A 20662-nucleotide genomic window follows, 5' to 3' on the forward strand; every position below is an offset into this window, starting at 1 on the left:
ACAAAATGAGATAAAAATGTAAGTCGCTCTGGATAAGGGCGTCTCCTAAATACTGGAAATGTAAATGTAAGAATTAAATATATGTTAAAAAGAAAATGTTAATAAACAAAATAGAATTAACATACAATAAAATTGAATTAAGATTGTAGGTGGCAAGAGTAGGAAAATTTATAAAAATGTATATCGGAAGACAGATAGTATATAAAAATACGGATAAACTATTTCTGATATTTAAACTACTATTTAAAAAAATGACACCATACCTGTCACAGATTGACCAAACTCATGTATAGATTACAGGGATTTTTTTTAGCACAGAATAGACAGAAGACTTAAACCTTCTTCCTTTTATTTCTGTTCGTTATCATTACTGTTGCAAAGAATCCATAAATATTCAGTTTATGATGTGAAATAAATGAACTGATGTACAGTATGCAGTCACGTTCAGTCGGACGTCAGCTGGAGCTCATGAGGTCAATCCTTCACTAGTATATCTCAGTCTGTGATGCAGCACAGGATGTTCTGTGGTCAGTAATGGTCAGAAGCGTCATTAATCGTCTGCATTATCTCTATTCTGGCATGAAGTGAGAGACAGAGCTCTTTCGAAATAATATATAAAAATTTTCAATGATATCAGAACTGTTTTAATATATCTCTGAAAATGTTCCATGACATTAAAAAAAAAGTTAGGAAAAAATAGATCTGTATTATAACGGTGCATAAACATCGCAGTGTAGTGTTTAAAAGTAGGCAGCTGAATTTACTATACATTAGATAGATGAATGTAAGAGCTTGGCAGCTGTATTATGATTTTTAGCTGGTGCTTCCTAAATCTTCATCATGTTTATTGCACCTTCGAGCTCTAATAACGGTGCAATGGAAAATGGGGCAGAGAGAAGAATATCTGTTCAGAGAGAAGAATATTAAACAAATGACAGTCAGGCTCATTTAAAGAAAAAAATGTCTAACTGGTTAAGCTCTCTCTCTCTCTTTCATTGTGTTTATCATTCTCAGGGTGGCAACAGACCCAAAACCTCTCCGAGGAACACTGTGCATGAAGTGGGAATGCATCCGGGATGGGAAGGCATCATACGTACTCATTTACACGGACATTCACACCTAGTTCACAGTTTAGATTTGTAACCTGCATGCTTTCAGAAATGGAAAAAAGACAAGAGAAAGTGGAGGAAACATACTTAAAAACAACAACAACAACAAAAAAAACCACAAACATTTCAAACTCAGTGTTTAACCGGGAACACCTTAAAAAGTCGTTTTATTAAATCAGTGATCCAGAAAAGTGCAATTTCCCTGAGAGCCATCTGAGTATATTAGATGCATGTAAATGTATGTGCATGTTTATGAGACACATATATGTTTTTCCCTTTCAAAAATAGAAATTGGCACAATGGCACCGAAAATACACAGGGACACTTTTTTAAGATGATCAAAACATATTGATAACACAGCTTAATAGTAATTATACAGCATTTTGGACTCATTCTTGACTTTCTTCCATTTCTATAGCAAATATACAAATGAAAACCATCCCATATACAGCAGGCTATTTCATAGGTTTATATTATTTCTTTAGTCTCTGTGATCCATAAACCATGTCTGTCACATGATTTGTGTGATTGAGATATTACATTTCTTTTGTGAGGAAATAAGGCAATAAATGTAATTTTGGAATTATTTGACTTGGTGAACTTTTCTTTCCATTTTCTTCTTTTATCAGACCAGATATTGTCAATTCCTAGAAACTGTATAAAAAGGGGAAAGTAAAACCTCACATTTAACAATAACAGTAATACATCTTCCCATGAATTATGTCCAATGGTCTTTTCATGGCACTACTGAAGTATGTACACAAGTACACGTATGTACAAGTATGCTTTTTCAGCCCCCAAAAGTCCAACAACCAATTAAAAGCTTAAAGCAAAAAGAGGAACGTTCAGTTTCAGAAATAACTATTAGTATTCTAACAGAAAAGTCAGTATTTGTTGTTTGCGGTGTGGGGAAGTTTGTAGAAATTTGTTTTTGATACTAGATCGATCGTGTCAGCGATACAGGGCCATGCTGGGGCTCTGGTACAGGTACATATAGCCATCACAGAACAGTCTCTTTGCCACACCATCCATTTCACGAGGTACCTGCTTAGCCAGCTCAGCTAGCGGCATAGTGAGGTAGCGTGCCACTTCTGGACATGCTTTAACCTCTGGAATGTTAAAGCCATCCGTTTCACCTATGAACAGGAAGCAGAAATAAATAAAATAGTATGCACACACCAGAGGTGGGAGTAAGTCACACATGTGCAAGTCACAAGCAAGTCTCAAGTCATGAATGTCAAGTCAAAGTGAAGTCGAGCCTTTTTTTAATATCTGTCAAGCAAGTCCCAAATTTGCGACCTGTCCTACTCGAGTCAAGTCGAGTCCCCCACCTCTGAGTCATTTAACTCAAGTCAGAGTCAAGTCTCAAGTCATGAATGTCAAGTCAATGTCAAGTCGAGTCTTTTTTTAATATTTGTCAAGCAAGTCTCAAGTCTCAAATTTGCGACTTAAGTCGGACTCGAGTCAAGTCATATGACTAGAGTCCCCCATCTCTGGCACACACAAATATACAACAAATAAAAACAGGATTGAGGTCAAACAAGAATATACAAGTGTTCTAAGCTGCATTTTCTTATTCCATTTTTGCACTCACCTATTCGGTCGGCCATGCTGTCAAAAAAAATCCAGTCAGTCGCTTTTGGTCCGTGTTTGACAAATGAAACATAGTGGCTGGTCTCTATGCATAGGACAGCGAAAAGCTCCAACTTCTCTCTTGGGAGTGTTTGTGATGGACTATCAGGACTGCGCGAGTAAGGAAATCCTTCAGGGCGACGCAGGGCTGTGGGTTTATGAAACTGTCGTCTGGGGTGAAAGTGCACCTGAGAACCATCATTTTTGATAATTAAAAGCGGATAGATAATTTCTAAGACACTATTTACAAAGCATTTTATAAAAGAAACACAGTTGAAATACAATATGGATATTATGGATATTCATGCGGTGCAAGGAAAAGTGTATAAACAAACCCACCTGAGTTGAACAGGTCTCACAGAAAACCTTTATTCCTGTATTGCTGAAAACTGGATCTATGAAGCATTGGCTACACTCCACATGTGCAAGCTGTCTACACAACACACACTGCTGAAGACCTAAAACACATAAAACACATGCGTATAAAGTACTGCTGTAACTGAATATGAATACATTATCATGGACAAAAGTATGTGGACATTGAGCAGCACAGCCATATGCAGTACTTCTCCAAATGTATAGAAGTCTTTGAATTCTGCTGCATTACAATTTCCCTTTATTTAAAATATAAAATATGTATGTTCCAGCCTGACAATGCCCATGTGCATAAAGTTTCTTAAAGGTGAGGTGCACGATGTTTGAAAAATGCTTCAGAAAACTGAGTCGGGCCGACTAACAAAACAAACGTGTAGCCAATTAGCAGAAAGGGGCGTGTCTTGTCAATATGTAGCGGAGAGAGTGTTCAGTGCGCATGTCTGACATATTAGGCCAGTCGTTACCTCCGCCTCAGGTTCTACAGTAGGTGTTGGACGTCATCTTCCGTGTGAAACGGAGCTAAACCTTTCACGGTACAACACACAGTACTACAAAAAAAACACAGTATGTTCCGCCATAATAGTTGACTTTGTTGCGTATGTATGTGTGAGACAGAGATATCAAAACAGGGGTGACACGCGTTTGGGTTAGGGGCGTGTTTGTTTTGGTGATTTCAAATGTCAACATTGGCTTTCATACATTGTGCACCCTGCCTTTAAGAACGTTTACTGTATATGCCAATCTTGGAGAAACTTTATGCACATGTGCATTGTCAGGCTGGAACATACATATTTTTATTTTAAATAAAGGGAAATTGTAATGCCGCAACTCCGGTTTCCTCCCCCGGTCCAAAGACATGCATGGTAGGTTGATTGGCATCTCTGGAAAATTGTCCATAGTGGTTGCGTGAGTGAATGAGAGTGTGTGTGCCCTGCGATGGGTTGGCACTCCGTCCAGGGTGTATCCTGCCTTGATGCCCGATGACGCCTGAGATAGGCACAGGCTCCCCGTGACCCGAGAAGTTCGTACAAGCGGTAGAAAATGAATGAATGAATGAAATGCAGCAGAATTCAAAGACTTCTATACATTTGGAGAACACATATGGGTGTGCTACTCCGTGTCCACATACTTTTGACCTCAACCTCACTACCTTTGGCATAAACTGCACGCCAGGCTTCTTCACCCAACATCATCTGAATGAACAAATATCACCAAAGAGAAGCTCCAAGATGGAAAACCCTTTATAATGGAAATCCTTTCCAGAAGAATGGAGATTATATAATAACCACAAAGGGGGACTAAATCTGAATGGGATGTATAAAAGCACATTTGGGTGTAATGGTGAGGGGTTTACATATAGCAGAGTTTCTATACAGATAATGTTAAAATGTCCTGGCCAATCAGAGAGGCGAAGCTTGTTGACGACCAGACAATCCACAGCCACTTCTGAGACAACTGCAACATGCTGAATGACCTCACACTCGGTTTGAGGGAGCAGATCGATGTGGTGGTGAGGAAGACCATACCTCCTTCCAATGGGTGAGGTGCTCTGTCTCACCACAGCTGATGTGAGGAGAACCCAAGAACACAAGGCTGCCGGGCCAGACATCATTCCTGGCAGAGTGCTCTTCTTCCCTCATTCTGACCATGTTCTACAGAGGGACCATCAAGAGCATCCTGAGCAGCTGCATCACTATATGCATTGGGAAATGCACTGTATTGGACTGCAAGTCCCTGCAGCGTTTAGTGAAGAAGATCATCACAGTCTCTCTTTCTTTTTCCAGACAGTGACGGTATGAGGAGAGTGGTGTAAATGTGTGGGAAAAGGGAAGTACCAAAGTATTCAGGCTCTCACAATCAGAGTGTATGTGTGTGTGTGTGTGTGTGTGTGTGTGTGTGTGTGTGTGTGTGTGTGTGTGAGCTGAACTCACTCACTCACCTCACTCACACACTCACTCACACATCTACTCACTCACTCACACATCTACTCACTCACTCACACATCTACTCACTCACTCACACATCTACTCACTCACTCACACATCTACTCACTCACTCACACACACACACACACACACACACACACATACACACACACACACACACACACACACACACACACTCACTCACTCACTCACACACTCACACACTCACACACTCAGACATTTACTCATTCACACACACACACACACACACACACACACACACACACACACACACACACACACACACGCGCGCGCACACACGCACACACACTCACTCACTCACTCACATACACACACACACACACACACACATTTACTCATTCACACACACACACACACAAACACTCACACACACACACACACACACACACACACACACACACACACACACACACACACACACACACACACACACACACTCACACACACACTCACACACACACACTCCCATACACTTACTTTAATACATTTGTTTAAAGACAAGCATCCTTATTTGTACATGAGATCACACAGCCTGTATACGTGCCAGTGCTTTCTAACTTATCAGTCTTGTAGTCTATTGCACTGTAGGTCAGCACCGTCTCTTGTCTCACACTATCTTGCTTGTATTGTTTGCACTAGGTTGCACACTTCATTTGGCTAGGTTAACTTGCTTTTTAGTCCTTAGCCCTGTGTTGTTTTATGTAGCTCTGTGTTTTACGTAGCACAAGGGTCCTGAAGGAACATTTTTCCATTTCACTGTGTATTGTGTCAGTTATAAATGGTTGAAATGAGAATAAAAGCTTCTTGACTTGAAAGATATAAACATGAGGCTTACTATTTTTTTTAATTCTCAAGCTGTCTGGTTAAAAACATTGGAAGTGTGCATCAGACGATGCAACGACAAAGATACACAGCAGGGAGGTTTAATATTTCCATGTAGGCAAAGGCAAGTGATCCGAATACAGATACAGACTGGAGTGTTAAACAGTTAGATGGCCATTGTGGTACACTCTTTGTATAAGGTTAAAGTTAAGGTCACACAATCACAGCTGGATAGATTTTAATGAAGATGTACAGTAGTCGGCCTACCGTTGGACAAAAGAGCAGTGATGTCAAGCTGCAGCGAGGGAATGATTTTTGGAAACATTTTAAACTGCTTCCCCGAGCGAGGCATTGTCAGGATCAGGCAAGAAGGCACCTGGAGTCATAGAAAGATACAAATGAAGGATTAGAAGTGAGAAGTGGCTGTAAAACACAGTGTACTACAGTATGTGTGCTAGGTGCAATCTCCTATAATTTCCTCCTGGGATCAATAAAGTGTTATCTTACTAATGTAAATGTGTGAGGTTGTCAGTGGGGGAGTTATCGTTCCTCTGTAAAGTTATCGTTCCTCTGTAAAGCGCAGGTACATTTCTCATTCGCTGAAGACAGAAGATCTTGATTTTAGTAATTATTTTTTATGAGCGCTGCACCTCAAACCTTGAATACATTAGCTAAGATAGGATGTGGTATGTGGGATGTGGTAGCTCAGTGGTTAAGGTGTTGGAAGGTCATGGGTTCGAACCCCAGGTCCACCAAGCTGCCACTGCTGGGCCCCTGAGCAAGGCCCTTAACCCTCAGTTGCTCAGTTGTAAGTTACTCTGGATAAGGGTGTCTGCTAAATGCTGTAAATGTAAGATAAACGCAACTCATCCACCAGAAATATCTCTCAAATATAACTAGACAGGTTCCCAGTTTCAGTCAGTTCCTGCTGATGATGTTTAAACACTTACTTCTTAATATTAAAGCTCCTTCATGTCTACACTCCAGTGCACACGCTCACTCAAATACTGAGAAATTGTCCTTCTAAGAACCCACAATTGGACTGTCCCGTACTGAAGGTAGGTCACTACACCTAAACACTGGAACACCCTGATTCTCATTTCCTTTAAACAAAACTAAAACAATTTCTTTACAATCTCTTCATTCTATTGGTATTGTTTTTCATTTTCATTCATTCATCTCCAGTAAGTACTTTATCCCAATCAAGGTGGTGGTGGATCTGGAGCCCATCCTAGGAACACTAGGTATGATGTAGAAATGCTCTCTGTATGGGGCAGATCATCGCAGTTGCTAGTTTCTTCATTTTTCATGTCTACTTACCAATTACATAATTAGGAACATCTGTACACCTGCTCAATCAAGCAGTTCCTTCAAGCAGACAAACATTTAGCACAGCGGTGTCCAATCTTATCCGGAAAGGGTGCAGAGTCTACTAAAAGCCAAGAACCAACTGATTAAACAGGTGGAATCAGGTGTGGCTTCTGCTTGGTTGGAATAAAAACCTACACCCACACCGACCCTTTGTGGATAAGATTGGACACTGATGTAGCAGCATCACCAGGAATTACAATCAGATACAGGTCAAGAGCTTCAGTTAATGTTCACATCCAACATCTCATCTCAGTGATTCTGACCATGGTATGGCTGCTGGGGCCAGATGGGGTTTCTGAAAATCCCATGGGATCAGCAGAATTTCATAAACCGCAGATTTCAGAACAGCTGTATTTTGAAAACTGACAATTTCAGAACATCTGCATTTCTGAAAGTGCCAATTTCTGAAAATGGATGATTTACAACCTGACAGTTTCAGACCTGCTGTATTTAAGAATTTGATGATTTACATTGACATTTATGGCATTTAAAAGACGTTCTTATCCAGAGCGATGTAAAAAAAGTGTCTTTATCCATGAATACATTAACAATGGTTCAGTAGGTCACAGACTTAGGGTTTCATCTTAATCTCTGTTAATTTTTTTTTTATTCAAATTTTTTTATATTTTTTATGTTATTTCATTCATTCATTCATTCATTCATTCATTTTCCACCGCTTATCTGAACTACTCGGGTCACGGGGAGCCTGTGCCTATCTCAGGGCATCAAGGCAGGATACACCCTGGATGGAGTGCCAACCCATCGCAGGGCACACACACACTCTCATTCACTCACACAATCACACATTACGGACAATTTTCCAGAGATGACAATCAACCTACCATGCATGTCTTTGGACCGGGGAGGAAACCGGAGAACCCGGAGGAAACCCCCGAGGCACGAGGAACATGCAAACTCCACACACACAAGGCGGAGGGGGGAATCCCCAACCCTGGAGGTGTGAGGCAAACGTGCTAACCACTAAGCCACCGTGCCCTCCAGGTTATTTCATAACATCTGTATTTTAGAACCTGACAATGTATTTCTTTATTTAAAAAAAATTTAAATTTCAGAACAGCTTTATTTAACTAAATGCTTCATAACATTTATTACATTTGATATCCACAGCGACTTACATTTGTATGCGACTGAGCAATTGAAGGTTAAGGACCTTAAGATGAAGGACCTTGCTCATGGGGCCCAGCAGTGGCAGCTTGATTGACCTGGGATTTGAACTCACAACCTTAGAAGTATTAGGCCAACATCTTAACCACTGTGCTACCACATCCCACAGAACAGCTGTATATCAGAGCGGCTATATTTACAATTCTAACTTTACAATTTCAGAACAGCTATATTTCAGAAACTGAAAGAAATTTCAGAAAGAGCTGTGTTTAGGAAACTGCTGATTTGAGTAAGGCCAGTATTTCAGAAACGGCTGATCTCCAGGGATTTTCATGCACAGCTATCTCTGTAATGTACACAGAAAAGTATAGACGAACAAACACGTCCAGTGAGTGGACGTTCTCTGTATACAAGACCCTTGATAAGTGAGGTCAGAAAACTGGGCAGTTAAAGAGTGACTTTTTCTAATCTTCAGCTGTCTGGATTTGATGAGCTTTTACTGTAGCCTCAGATCCCTGTTCCTGGCTGACGGACATGGTGAAGGACATTTCCTCATTGGTTATTCATATGAATATTGAAAGTAAACTGAAGCTCAAATGATGGAATGTTTAGGAAATTTCCAGAATTCCATCTGCCACATTATGATGTCCAATATTTCCTTTCTCTTTCTCTTTTTTGATTCCCTCATTCTTTATACCTCACTTTATTTTGTCCTTCATTTCCCTGTGTTTACTTTTTAACCCGTTCACCTTCCATTTCACTCATATTCACACCTTTCTTTCTTCTTGTTGCGTTCTCTTTCTTGCTTTCCTTTTCTTTCTATTTCTCAATCAATCCTCTTTTTTTTTTACTTTTTTTTTCTTTCTTTTTCCTTGCTTTCTTCCTTTTGTTATTTTCCTCCTACTGTCTTTCTTGTATTCTGGCCCCTCGTATCTCAGTCACTCCTTTCTCTCTTCCATCCGGTTCCTCATTATTCTTTCTGTTGTCATTGTAGCTGTTACTTGTCTAGCGGTGCATTCATGAGCAGTGCATTACCCGAGTGCATTTGGCAGTCGGTCTTTCATCACAAGACCCCCATCTCTACACAAGAACAATGTCTTGTGATCTACATTACGATGGAAATGGAAGAGTGGTATGGTGACGACCCAACCCTGTGCCTAACTCAGAGCTTCCTAAAAGCAAGAAAAGCACCCATATTACCCACATTTACTGGGTGTGGTGTTATTATTAGAAATTGTCACTTATACTAGCTCTTCAGCATTGCCCTGTGATGACTCACTGCTATCAGGAGCAAGCCAACAGCGCCACCTACAGGGTAAAAAGCACCTAACGATTTAAAAACAAGAAATCGTGTAACCTCTTACCTCTGCTAGTTTGATGTCGTTGGTGTAGAACGAATGCTCCAGGAGCTGCTGAACTGTCGGTAAAATCAGACTGTGGTTGTAATCCATGAAGATTTGGTACAAGTAACTCGTCTGCTCTATCTCTGTTAGACCTTTAATCTGATTACACGATTTCCTAAATTAAAAAAAAATAGAGAGAGTTTAGTAAAAACAAACAAACAAACAAATAAATAAATAAGCTATTGATCATATATGTAATGTAAAAAAAATTATATTAATTTGTTCGTAAAACTAAAATGTATATAATGTAAATTTTAATATGCATATATAAATTTGCATGTCAAGTTTAACATGCATATACTGTATATTATAATGTAGGGCCTTTTTACACCTGGTCACTTCATGTGTTTTCTCTGATCCGATAGCTATCTGATTTGTTAAAACTGTTCCATTTACATTAGGCCACATAAATGCGTCTCGGCGAATCGGATATCGATCCGATCTTTCTACTCCCGCCCAAAATGCAAATATATTTTACCTCATTTCCGAGGTAATTGAAATGGAACACGCTTTGGTGTGTGCGGTTGCTACAAAAAAAACAGCATTTACTATTTGCTGCTGGTGGCAGCAGTGCATTTTAAGACCTAACGAGACGCCTGGGTGAAAGATCGGAGCCATTGCTGGTGGGAAAAACATATGTTTCTGCCGCGATGCCGACTCCTGAGTCACCTGCGTTTGGGAGGAGTAAAGTGCTGACGTATGTGGCTTGAACAACCACATGCATTTACACCTGTTCAGTTTCATCTGAAATGCGTCCCAGACCTCCTCCTGAAGTGGTTTGAACAATCGGATTTATATCCGTCTCAAAAAGACGTTTCGGAGGACATTTACACCTGGATAGCTATCTGATCACAGAAAACGCATGAAGTGACCTGGTGTAAAAACCCCCTTACATGCAATAAATATGCACAATATACCCCCTTACATGCAATAAATATGCACAGTTTCTGCACAAGTGTAGAAAGTGATTATTTGTAATAACTCACAGTTACACTCCAAGGTATTGTTCACTTGACCTGTTCCTGACATTCCCTGCCTTTGCACAATGAGCCAACTATTTGTGCATAATGAGTTTATTCTTAGTTTGATCTTAAACATTTGCTTTGAGATTCTGTTCTTGATCTTGGTTTGTTTTATTTTCTGATCACCTAAGCTTTCAAATGCAAACCTGCTTTTTTTTCCACAGCTTTTTGCCACCGCTTCTTGATTTCACACACAGAGTTAAAGGTGTAGTTGACGGCAAGTTGGATACTGAACGTTTACTCGTGTCAGAATCTGATTTCAGTTCTTTTTATGCGTTTGCTTTATGCAGCAAGTGAAATACTGTACAAGCGACTTGGTTAACATTTATGCACATTTATGCGCATATGTCTTGGAGAGAAATGATGTGATTATGATATAATATGTAGGACTGATGTTTACATGAATTGATGAAAGACCTAAAAAGCAAAACATATTTAATGCACGTTCTTTGTTATTTATTTTCCAAGAAATAGAGTTAAAAACCTTGTTGTATTTTTTGTAGTTAATTAAAAGAAGGTACAACAAAGTGACTGAACTTAGAATTTTAACTTTCCAACTCAAAATACAAACTTCCCAGAAGGACCCGAATACACATTTACTTACAGTTTCAGCAGTGGCTCCAGTGACAAGATGTCTTGCATGATGAGAGTAAGAAACTCTTCTGGATCTGAGTGTAGAAAACACACACACTTAATACTCTACTTATTAATGTAATGGAAAAAATGGAAATAATTCTAATCTATCTGTTAAAAATACATAAATAATGATAGTTAATAATGACCCGCTGGTGGTGCATATGTATCCTCTCAATTGTCTGGTCATTACACACACACACACACACACACACACACACACACACACACACACACACACACACACACGCACACAGACACAGACAAACAGAAACACACACATACACTCATACACACACACGCACACACACACACGCACACATACACACACAAACACATCCACACAGAGACACAGACTAACAGACACACACACACACACACACACACACACACGCACACACACGCACACACACACGCAATCAGTCACAAACACAGTCACACACAGTCACACACAGCCTCATATCATTACATCATTACGAGCAAGTAATAAATTATTTGTGGGCATGCTGGACAGGATGCATGTACATTGCAGAGTACAATCACACACACAGTCACACACACAAACACACAAAATCACACACACACACAGAGACAGACAGACACAAACACACACACGTACAGACACACACAGACACACACACGTACAGACACACACACATACAGACACACACACACATACAGACACACACACGCATAGAAACACACACGTGCACACACACATAGTTTATGCTTTAGTTTATGCTTCCCTATATAAACATGTGAAAAGTGAAAACCTTTCTCATCCGTGGTGTAGCTAGGACAGTGGCCTCGCTCCTTCACCTGCTTCCGAAGCTTCATCACGCTGTGGGCAGAGACAAAACCCTCGCTACACACACACACACACACACACACACACACACACACACACACACACACACACACACACACACACACACACTTGAGATTCAGGAAAAACGGGCACTAGTGTCACAACGAGGGGAACATTTTTATTGTAACTAAATAAGTAGGCAACTACACCCAAAGTGGGCGTGGCCTAAACCCTACCACTTATGCCAGTGGAAAAACGCCGAGGTAGAAAAGCCAGCTGTCAACATGGTGTGTGAATTCTGGCTAAAGTTCCTCAATGTCCACTACATCTTAGTAATAAGTGAGGGACAGTTTCTTTTCATTCATTACAAGAGTAAATATTGTTCCTGGTTGCAAGCTTTATATTTGACCAGTCATCCTGCATGATGAATAATATCTATCCATCCACCTATATCTATCTATCCATCTATCTACCTACATCCATCCATCCATCCATCCATCCATCATCTCTTAATATATATCCAGCCACCCATCCATCCATTCATCTGTCATCTCTCTCTATATATCCATCCATCTATCCATATCTATCTCTCTCTCCCTCCCTCCCTATCCATCCATCCATCCATCTCTCTCTCTCTCTCTGCCTCCCTCTCCATTCATCTATCCATCCATACACCCATCCATCTATCCATCCATCGATCCATCTATTCATCGGTCATTTCTCTCTATATATCCATCCATGCATCCACTGATCTCTCTCTCCCTCCCTCTCCATTCATCCGTCTATCTCTCTCTCTCTCTGCCTCCCTCTCCATCCATCTATCCATCCATCCATCCATCCATTCATCCATACACCCATCCATCTATCCATCCATCTATTCATCGGTCATTTCTCTCTATATATCCATCCATCCATCCACTGATCTCTCTCTCCCTCCCTCTCCATCCATCCATCTATCTACCTACCTATATCTATCCATCCATCCATCCATCCATCAATCCATCCATCCATCCATCCATCCATCTATCTATCCATTCATCTTTCATTTCTCCTTATATATCCATCCATCCATCCATCTCTCTCTCCCCTCCCTCTCTTTCTATCCCTCTCCATCCATCCATTCATCTGTCCATCCATCTATCTATTTACAAAGTGGTCGAGGCCTACAAATTAGTGCACTTCCTACGTGAATCCGTCTCCATTCAGAACACGTAATCTGTTCCTGCTTCTATGTACTGTATTAGTTTCCAGTAGTTAGTATTCATTTAAATACCAAGAAATGATTTTTAGGAAAAAAAAAGCTGTTTCTTTAATGAATGACTTAAAGTGCGAGGTGAATAGTTTTTACCTGCGCAGAGGACACACAATGTCCTTCAGGAGAGTTCTCTGGATGGGTTCGTCGCTCGCTTTAGTTTTTTTAAACAGAAGAGAGTCCAGTACTGATGAGCAGGAAAACAAGCTAGATAAGACAAAAATAAGACCGGCAATAAGACTGGTGCACAGATGCTACCATGATATTTACACTGCAAAATAGTGGGAAAAGGTTTAAGTGGAAACATCTAACCTTAACCTGAACATGGTATAACATCAACCCCGAATATTACTCTAATTTTGACGCAGGTCCTAACCTAAAGAGGGATGCATCCATGTAACATGAGTTACAGTGACCCTGGATCCCTTTCATCTGACCAGCCAGAACCTTCATCACGTCCTCTGACCTCAAGGGTGGGACAGCTGATACATCCTGTCCATCATGTTCTGTAAATTCCCCCACATCCAAAATATATATAAATGTAAATAAATAAATGTGTCATAATCAGTACTGCTATGAGTCAGGAGGAAATATTATGTACCGAAGTATCCATTAACTGCAGACTCACCCAGGAAACTCTCATCGAGCTGACAAGACGAGAGCTTGATGAAGAGGCCGTGCTTAGTCGGACATGTGAAATAGCGAACGTCTTTGAACGTCCCGTCGCTCACCCCGCGCGCCTTTTCCTGTAGAACACGACGATTCCATATTCAAAAATACTTCAGTGAGCCATCGTGAAAGTGTATTTAGTACGCCTGAGAGTTCTCTATATCTAGTTCTCTATACTAGGGCTGATTGGTTTTTTCCTCACTTCCTCACTATGTCATGGCAGTAAATGCAAACGATGACACACGACACAAAGACTGGAATGAGTCAAGGGGATTTCCCCAAATCTAACACATTTTACAGTGTTACCAGAAAAGCTTAGGATTAATGAGTACCAGTTCCAGGCCAGCCATTTTGCTAGGCATATTTGGAAGAGATCCAATCCAACGCACGGTTGCAAAAGAGGCTCCATTGGCTAGATTAACCACCACCCTGGAGCCCAGTTTTATAGCCCCATCAGCACTCGGATCTTTAACTGTATCTGGACTTTCAGAGATGTCCATTATTTCACCTTTAGCTGAAAAGAAAACATTACAAATAAAAACCTTTTTTTTTTTTAAAAAAAAAATGCTTTTTCACCACTGTAGTAAAAATTCAATTAAAAAAATTCATCTAAAAATTCAATTCAATTCTTTTTTAACTGGAAACAAGTGGGTTAGATGAATTAAAATAAAGAGGTTTAAGTTACTTAGAACAATTCCTAAGGTAGCTACGTACATCTGTGAAACTCTTCAGCATTTAAATCTTCCTCTTTATTAATAATGCATTGCCATGGAATCTCTCTCTCTCCTCCAACCTTTCCATGTTCGTCGATGTCCTGCAAAAGAGACAAGCTTCAGCTCTGATATCTATTTCTCAAAAGCAAAATGATTTATTGATTATATTTAACGTACCTTTCACCTTTGCACATTGCACTACATGCACATCCAACAACTATATATATACACACACAAGACTCAAACACATCACTGCACCAAACTCAACACTACCTTTGTTTCTGATTAGCAATATATTTTTGATATATTATTTCATGGGTATTTGATATATTTATTTCATCTTTATATTGTCTCCACTCGTGCCTTGTTTTTATTCCTATGTTCCTTTATTTTATTCTTTTATGTTCTACTGTTTACTATTTTTTTTATCAAGGACACTCGTAAAAAAGCATTTCGCTCCATGTCGTACTCTGTTTGATTGAAAAGTTCATTAAAATGATGTTTTTTTAAGGAATTAAAGACAAAAGGCCACCGTGCCGTTAGAGCCTGTGTGTTGCGGTCTGTTGTGAAGCTGAAGAACTAAACCACGGTAAAGCTGATCAAGTCCGATGAAGTCGTCAATTTTTCATGTTTACTATTAAACTGTCCATCTTAAAGACTTTCCAGTGGCAGGAGCCTTAAAAATACAGTTTTTATCCGAGACTGTTACAACACTGAGTACAGACTAGTTTCATAAACTCTATATTATTTATTTATTTACTTATTTATTTATTTGTTCATATGGAACAAACGCCATCACAGCCAGTGTAAGCTGTTACTATAGAAATGATCATGGATTAAAATTAGCGCTGTAATATAAACCTTGGAACTCTGGAACTGCCGACTGCAAAGAAATTAATAAAAAAAAAGTATATTGACTTTCTGACCAATCAGAATTGAGAATTTAACAGCATACCGTTGAGACCAAAATCATGCCATCTGGCTTAATTTTCAGGATCATCCCATGCTGACATTCGTTTTGATCATCCAGAATGTAGGTTATGCGATCTCCAACAGACAGCGCGTGTGTGGGATCCCATGGTGCTGATGGTTTGGGATGCAGTGGTTTGATTCTGGTAAAAGGGACAAAAACTCCACAATCTTTCTGACATTCAAAGCGGATTTTGTGCCCGAAACTTCCGTCAGTATGACCTTTGCCCTTATCTTCTCCCTGAAAAGTTAATCAAAATACTTTAGAGAATTTCAAGTCGTTCTGATATAAAGACAGAATGCACTATTACTCACCAGCAGTTCAACTCCAAAAAATACTCCTCTACAAGAATTTGGTATTTTTCGGTCAGAGAGCGGGCCGATGTACCTTACCACACCTTTGAGCCACTCGCCTTCTTGCTCCACCAATACTTCGGAGCCTACGGTCAATTCCACGGCTTGCTCTAAAATCTCAGGCTTTGCGAATTCCTTCAGTCTCTCTTCATCGCTTTCAAGTGCCAAGAGAAATTCAGACTTTTGCTGTGTCAGTGGATGCAGGATATCAACTGGCAAGCGATAACCTATTGTATCACCGATGCATGTAACATGTACAGTGTCTTTTTGAGGATACAGATTTCCAGTTTTATAGCAAATACATCCTGCTTTTATCCAGCTGTAACTTATTTGGTTTGCGGTGATGATAAAATAAGTATTATCATGGGAGGCCATTGCTGGAAGGAGACGCCTGTGAACGTCAACGTTAAATCAGGTGTTAATGAAGGCGATAATACCAATTTAGATCACTTATAGTTTCTGTTGTTCATTATTCTCTTAAAATGGTGCAATAAAAACATAAATGCATTACAAATCAACAACAAAAAAAACCCGTTTGAAACCTTGATGCTCCACCCACTTTTTAAGGTTTATCAATTTAGCCAATTTTATGTCATTATAACATAAACACACTTTTTTTTGCTAAAGACTTGCTAAAGATGGTTTTATACAATAAGTATGAATTTTTTAATTAGACTCATTTGCATAAGTAAATATAGACTTATTTTTCAGTTCCTGTAAAAACATATACTTAATATTTAAGTACTTTTATCAGTTAAAAAAAACATGTCCTAAGTGAAGTGTTAGACGATAAACACTCGTTATTCACACTGATGTTTACTTTGGGTGTTAATTTAGTTTCCTTTAGTTTCATTTATATTACAAATCAACAACAACAACAACAAAAAAAAAACCTTGATGCTCCACCCATTTTTTAAGGTTTAGCAATTTAGCCAATTTTATGTGTCATTTTTATATTATAACATAAACACACTTGTTCCCCCCCCCCCCCCCCAACATTTATATGCTAAAGACTTTTGGTTTTCTGCAATAAGTATGAATATTTTTGCATATTAATTAGACTCATTTGCATAGTAAGTAAATATAGACTTTTTTCAGTTCCTGTAAAAAACATATACTTAATATTTAAGTACTTTTATCAGTTAAAAAAACATGTCCTAAGTGAAGTGTTAGACGATAAACACTCGCACAGATGTTTACTTTGTTTAGGTAATTTAGTTTCCTCTTTGTGATCAGGATGAAAGTGAAAGTATAACAAAAATATCAGTCACCTGTAAATATTTTACTCGGGTCTCGATCATTAGGTAAGAAGGTTAAACTTTACCTGTTTAAGTTGTTTTATTTCTGAACGTTTTCACCTTGTTTACTTTCGATTATAACGATACAATCTCTCCCACACCAACTTTCAGCCATCTGTCACTGCGCTCGTGTTGGTTGACATATAAAACTTCGATATATATATCAAATACATTGGATCGACCGCGACCGACGTAGGGAGTTATTTTTACTACAGATCATATTTCCGGTTTACGTCACGCGTGACGCTTTGTTTCTAAACATTTGATTGGATGGCTGTCTTCAAACGTCAAGCGTACACAGAACCGGCGCTGTTTAATGACGAAAGCTGCCTGGATACAAAAATGGCCGAACGAGAGGCATTGGAAAGACAGATAAAGACGTTAGAAAGTAAGTAACTGCTTTTTTTTTATCGATATATTGTTTTTTTATGTTAATTATTAAATTAAACGCAGTTTAATGACAAAAAGATTAATTGACGGTTATCAGGATGAAACGTTGGCTGAATCTCTAATGTTTACATCCAGTCTATATAAATATTACATAAGGGAAGAAAAAAATATCTGCTTTTATGATCTAATAATAATCTAATTTACTTTTAATTTAATCTGGGATTCAAACCACAGCGTTTGTTTTTCCAACCCGAAGGTTACTTTGTTGACGACAAGAATCAGAATCAGAACAACAACAACAACAACACAAATAAGATGAGAATAAAAACATATACACATGTAAATATAAATAGACATAAAAGAAAATAAATTGTAAAATAAATAGATTTTAGGTCCAGTTGTGCTATAGATGATTGAATGGAATAGAATGAGATGCAGGGATGGACTAGGATGGAGGTGGTAACAGGATACATTTAAGGTTATTGCATATTGTTTTTAGGGGGAACATTTAACATTACATACATTTACAGCATTTAGGAGACGCACTTATAGAAGCATAGAAGCTTTTATTATGGCCACAAATACATTACAGCACATTGGAATTCTTTTCTGAGGAGGTTGGGGTTAGAGTGCAGGGGCAGCTAGCATACAGTACAGCGCCCCTGGAGCAGGGAGGGTTGAGGGCCTTGCTCAAGGGCCCAGCAGTGGCAGCTTGTTTCCTTGAACAGCTAGTCGATCCTCCACCTTTTTGGCTCAGCTCTTCTTAGTTGCTCTAATCTCCTTATTCAGAGGGTTCCTGGCCTGATTGTACAAGACCCTCTCTCCATGTCTGTAGGCATCCTCTTTAACCTTACGAGTTTTGCTGTAAACCATGGCTTATTATTGTTGAATGATAGACATGCTTATTATTTGCATTGTATTTCATGGCCTGTTTTAACTTCTTTTCTCAAAATTTAGAGTGTTTGTATGGATGATTTGAACCATTATTCGTCAGTCTAAGAACGTCATACGTTTTTAAATTGAATTAAGTAAAATAATTAATTTAAAATTATAATTAAAACAATATCTTTTCCCCCAGCATAACTGCTATATTATTATTATTATTATTATTATTTTTATTTATTTATTTATTTATTTATTTATTTATTTATTTATTTATTTTAAAGTATATTGAAATTGAAAAGGAGTGTTAGTATATTTGAATTTTTTACGGTATGATGATCATGTGACGTATCACAGTATTATTGTGACGAACTGTGATCAGGAAGCTTGCTCATTATTCATTTTACTTCTATAAACTACAACGAAAATAATGCACATTGTCAGTGAATGAAGTGCTTGGTGTTTTTAGAAAACAAAAGCTTTAGATGATTTCTGAGTGTCTAAACACTGTGCACAACATTGGGTATAAAAGCCATTGTTAGTGTACTTACAGTATATAGAGTGGAGGTAAACATCCACCCACATCACAACACAGTGCAGGGAAGCTTGTTTCCCTCCACTACAGAGTTCTAATTAATCAATGATGTAATTCTAATATTCTGTTTTTTTACAGATCTTATTAAAGACCACAAGAGAGTTCATGGTGATACCCCGTCAAGTTCATCTCAGTGGTTTAGTAAAAAACATGACCTGGGAAGGGGCCGAGATCACAACCCATATTACACTTCCAAATATTCCCATCAGTCGCAGCCATATGGACCTCACACTTCCAGCCAATGGAAGAAAAAATACTCACTCAACAACAAGACAACCAGAAGCTTCGCACAGATTTCTGAGAAGAATCTAAACAAGACTGGACAAGTTAAGCGTTTGGCACCTGATGCTTGTGCTGTCTCTGGTGTCAATAAGGTTTTGCATGAGGGGATGAGTAAGGTGAGCACAGTGCCTTCATGCGTTGTAATGAGACAGGAGTCATCACCAGGGAATAACAAAATCCCAAGTGGTAGTGGGGTCATGCCAGTATTAAAACCTACACAGACTAATATTAAGTCCAGTGCAGATCTGGCAGAGTCGGCTTTATTACAGTGCGGACTACAGATCGGACTCGATGGGAAGGTGAGACACAACGTATCGTTAAATATAAAATGTTCAGCTTCTTCGATTTTTCCCTCAGCTGAGGAGTCCAGTGCCTTTAACACAAAGCCCCATGAGAAATCCTACCTCACGAGCACTGTCTCAAGTAATCAGACTGCATTAAAGACAGTTAAGGTCTCACAAACTCCGACTTCCTCGATACCAACAGCAAAAATTGGGCTCGAAGCAGATTCTGCTCCAAAGGTTCAGTCGGCTTTGTCTCCTCATAAGAAATCTCGATTTACCTGGGTGAAGAACAAAGGGACTGAGACCAGCCAAACAAAATCAGACATCCAGCATTTTTCAACAAGCTCAGATTCAGTACCTGCTCCTTCTCCTGTGGTGGCCAAGCAAACCCAGACCTCTAGCAAGAAGCATCATTGCAAGCTCGGTTTTTCCCAAAGTACCCGTAAGACGTCAAAGTACTCTTGGGTGTCGTCGTCCTCTCCCCCCAAAGAAGCTGCCAAATCAGCCCTTACTAACCCCCCTCACAAACTTTTACCCAAAGCTCTTAATGATCCTGGAAAATCTCGTGAGAGCCTTGGCAGTCGCTACCACTGGAAGGCAGTCGCAGCATCCTCCACTGTGTCTGCGCACATGTCCACACCGAGGTCTTCTCGGAAGGCCTCGGTGTATCGATGGACCGCGCAGAAGGACGAGAGGGATTCGGCATC

The 20662-nt window shown here is 39.3% G+C and overlaps 2 protein-coding genes across 3 annotated transcripts in view; one reads left to right on the forward strand and one right to left on the reverse strand.

The window, feature by feature from the left end:
- Nucleotides 1–1233: 1233 nt before the first annotated feature.
- On the reverse strand, nucleotides 1234–17695 carry cyldl (cylindromatosis (turban tumor syndrome), like). Of its 2 annotated transcripts, none has more exons than XM_027155665.2 (15): nucleotides 17549–17695; nucleotides 16186–16615; nucleotides 15857–16111; nucleotides 14903–15002; nucleotides 14521–14702; nucleotides 14121–14265; nucleotides 13896–14025; nucleotides 13616–13726; nucleotides 12233–12324; nucleotides 11431–11494; nucleotides 9766–9919; nucleotides 6173–6281; nucleotides 3081–3199; nucleotides 2704–2929; nucleotides 1234–2245 (listed from the first exon to the last, which is right to left on the reverse strand). In XM_027155665.2, exons 2-15 carry the CDS (start codon nucleotides 16597–16599, stop codon nucleotides 2061–2063), a joined length of 2286 nt encoding a protein of 761 aa, XP_027011466.1. In that variant the 5' UTR covers nucleotides 16600–16615; nucleotides 17549–17695; the 3' UTR covers nucleotides 1234–2060. The 2 variants fall into 2 exon arrangements, with proteins under 2 accessions (XP_027011466.1, XP_047669331.1); XM_047813375.1 differs by having other exon boundaries at nucleotides 14148–14265; nucleotides 17549–17694.
- A 65-nt stretch (nucleotides 17696–17760) lies between these two features.
- Nucleotides 17761–20662, forward strand: part of zc3h3 (zinc finger CCCH-type containing 3) — a 78783-nt gene continuing 75881 nt past the window's right edge. The window contains exons 1-2 of the mRNA XM_027155664.2: nucleotides 17761–17910; nucleotides 19468–20662. The exon at nucleotides 19468–20662 is cut by the window's right edge and continues 75 nt beyond it. Of these exons, the coding sequence (XP_027011465.1) occupies nucleotides 17793–17910; nucleotides 19468–20662 (1313 nt within the window). The 5' untranslated portion in view covers nucleotides 17761–17792. The remainder of the gene's footprint in view (nucleotides 17911–19467) is intronic.

The sequence above is a fragment of the Tachysurus fulvidraco genome, chromosome 5 (assembly GCF_022655615.1).
Source record: "Tachysurus fulvidraco isolate hzauxx_2018 chromosome 5, HZAU_PFXX_2.0, whole genome shotgun sequence".
NCBI classification, from domain to species: domain Eukaryota; kingdom Metazoa; phylum Chordata; class Actinopteri; order Siluriformes; family Bagridae; genus Tachysurus; species Tachysurus fulvidraco.

Coding starts and splice junctions, on each gene's coding strand:
- cyldl (XM_027155665.2), bottom strand. CDS start 16,599: ATGGCCTCCCATGATAATACTTATTTTATCATCACCGCAAACCAAATA. Junction 9,920..11,430: donor CTGGAGCCACTGCTGAAACT/GTAAGTAAATGT, acceptor TTTTTAATTTAG/GAAATCGTGTAATCAGATTA. Junction 2,246..2,703: donor CAGCATGGCCGACCGAATAG/GTGAGTGCAAAA, acceptor TCCTGTTCATAG/GTGAAACGGATGGCTTTAAC.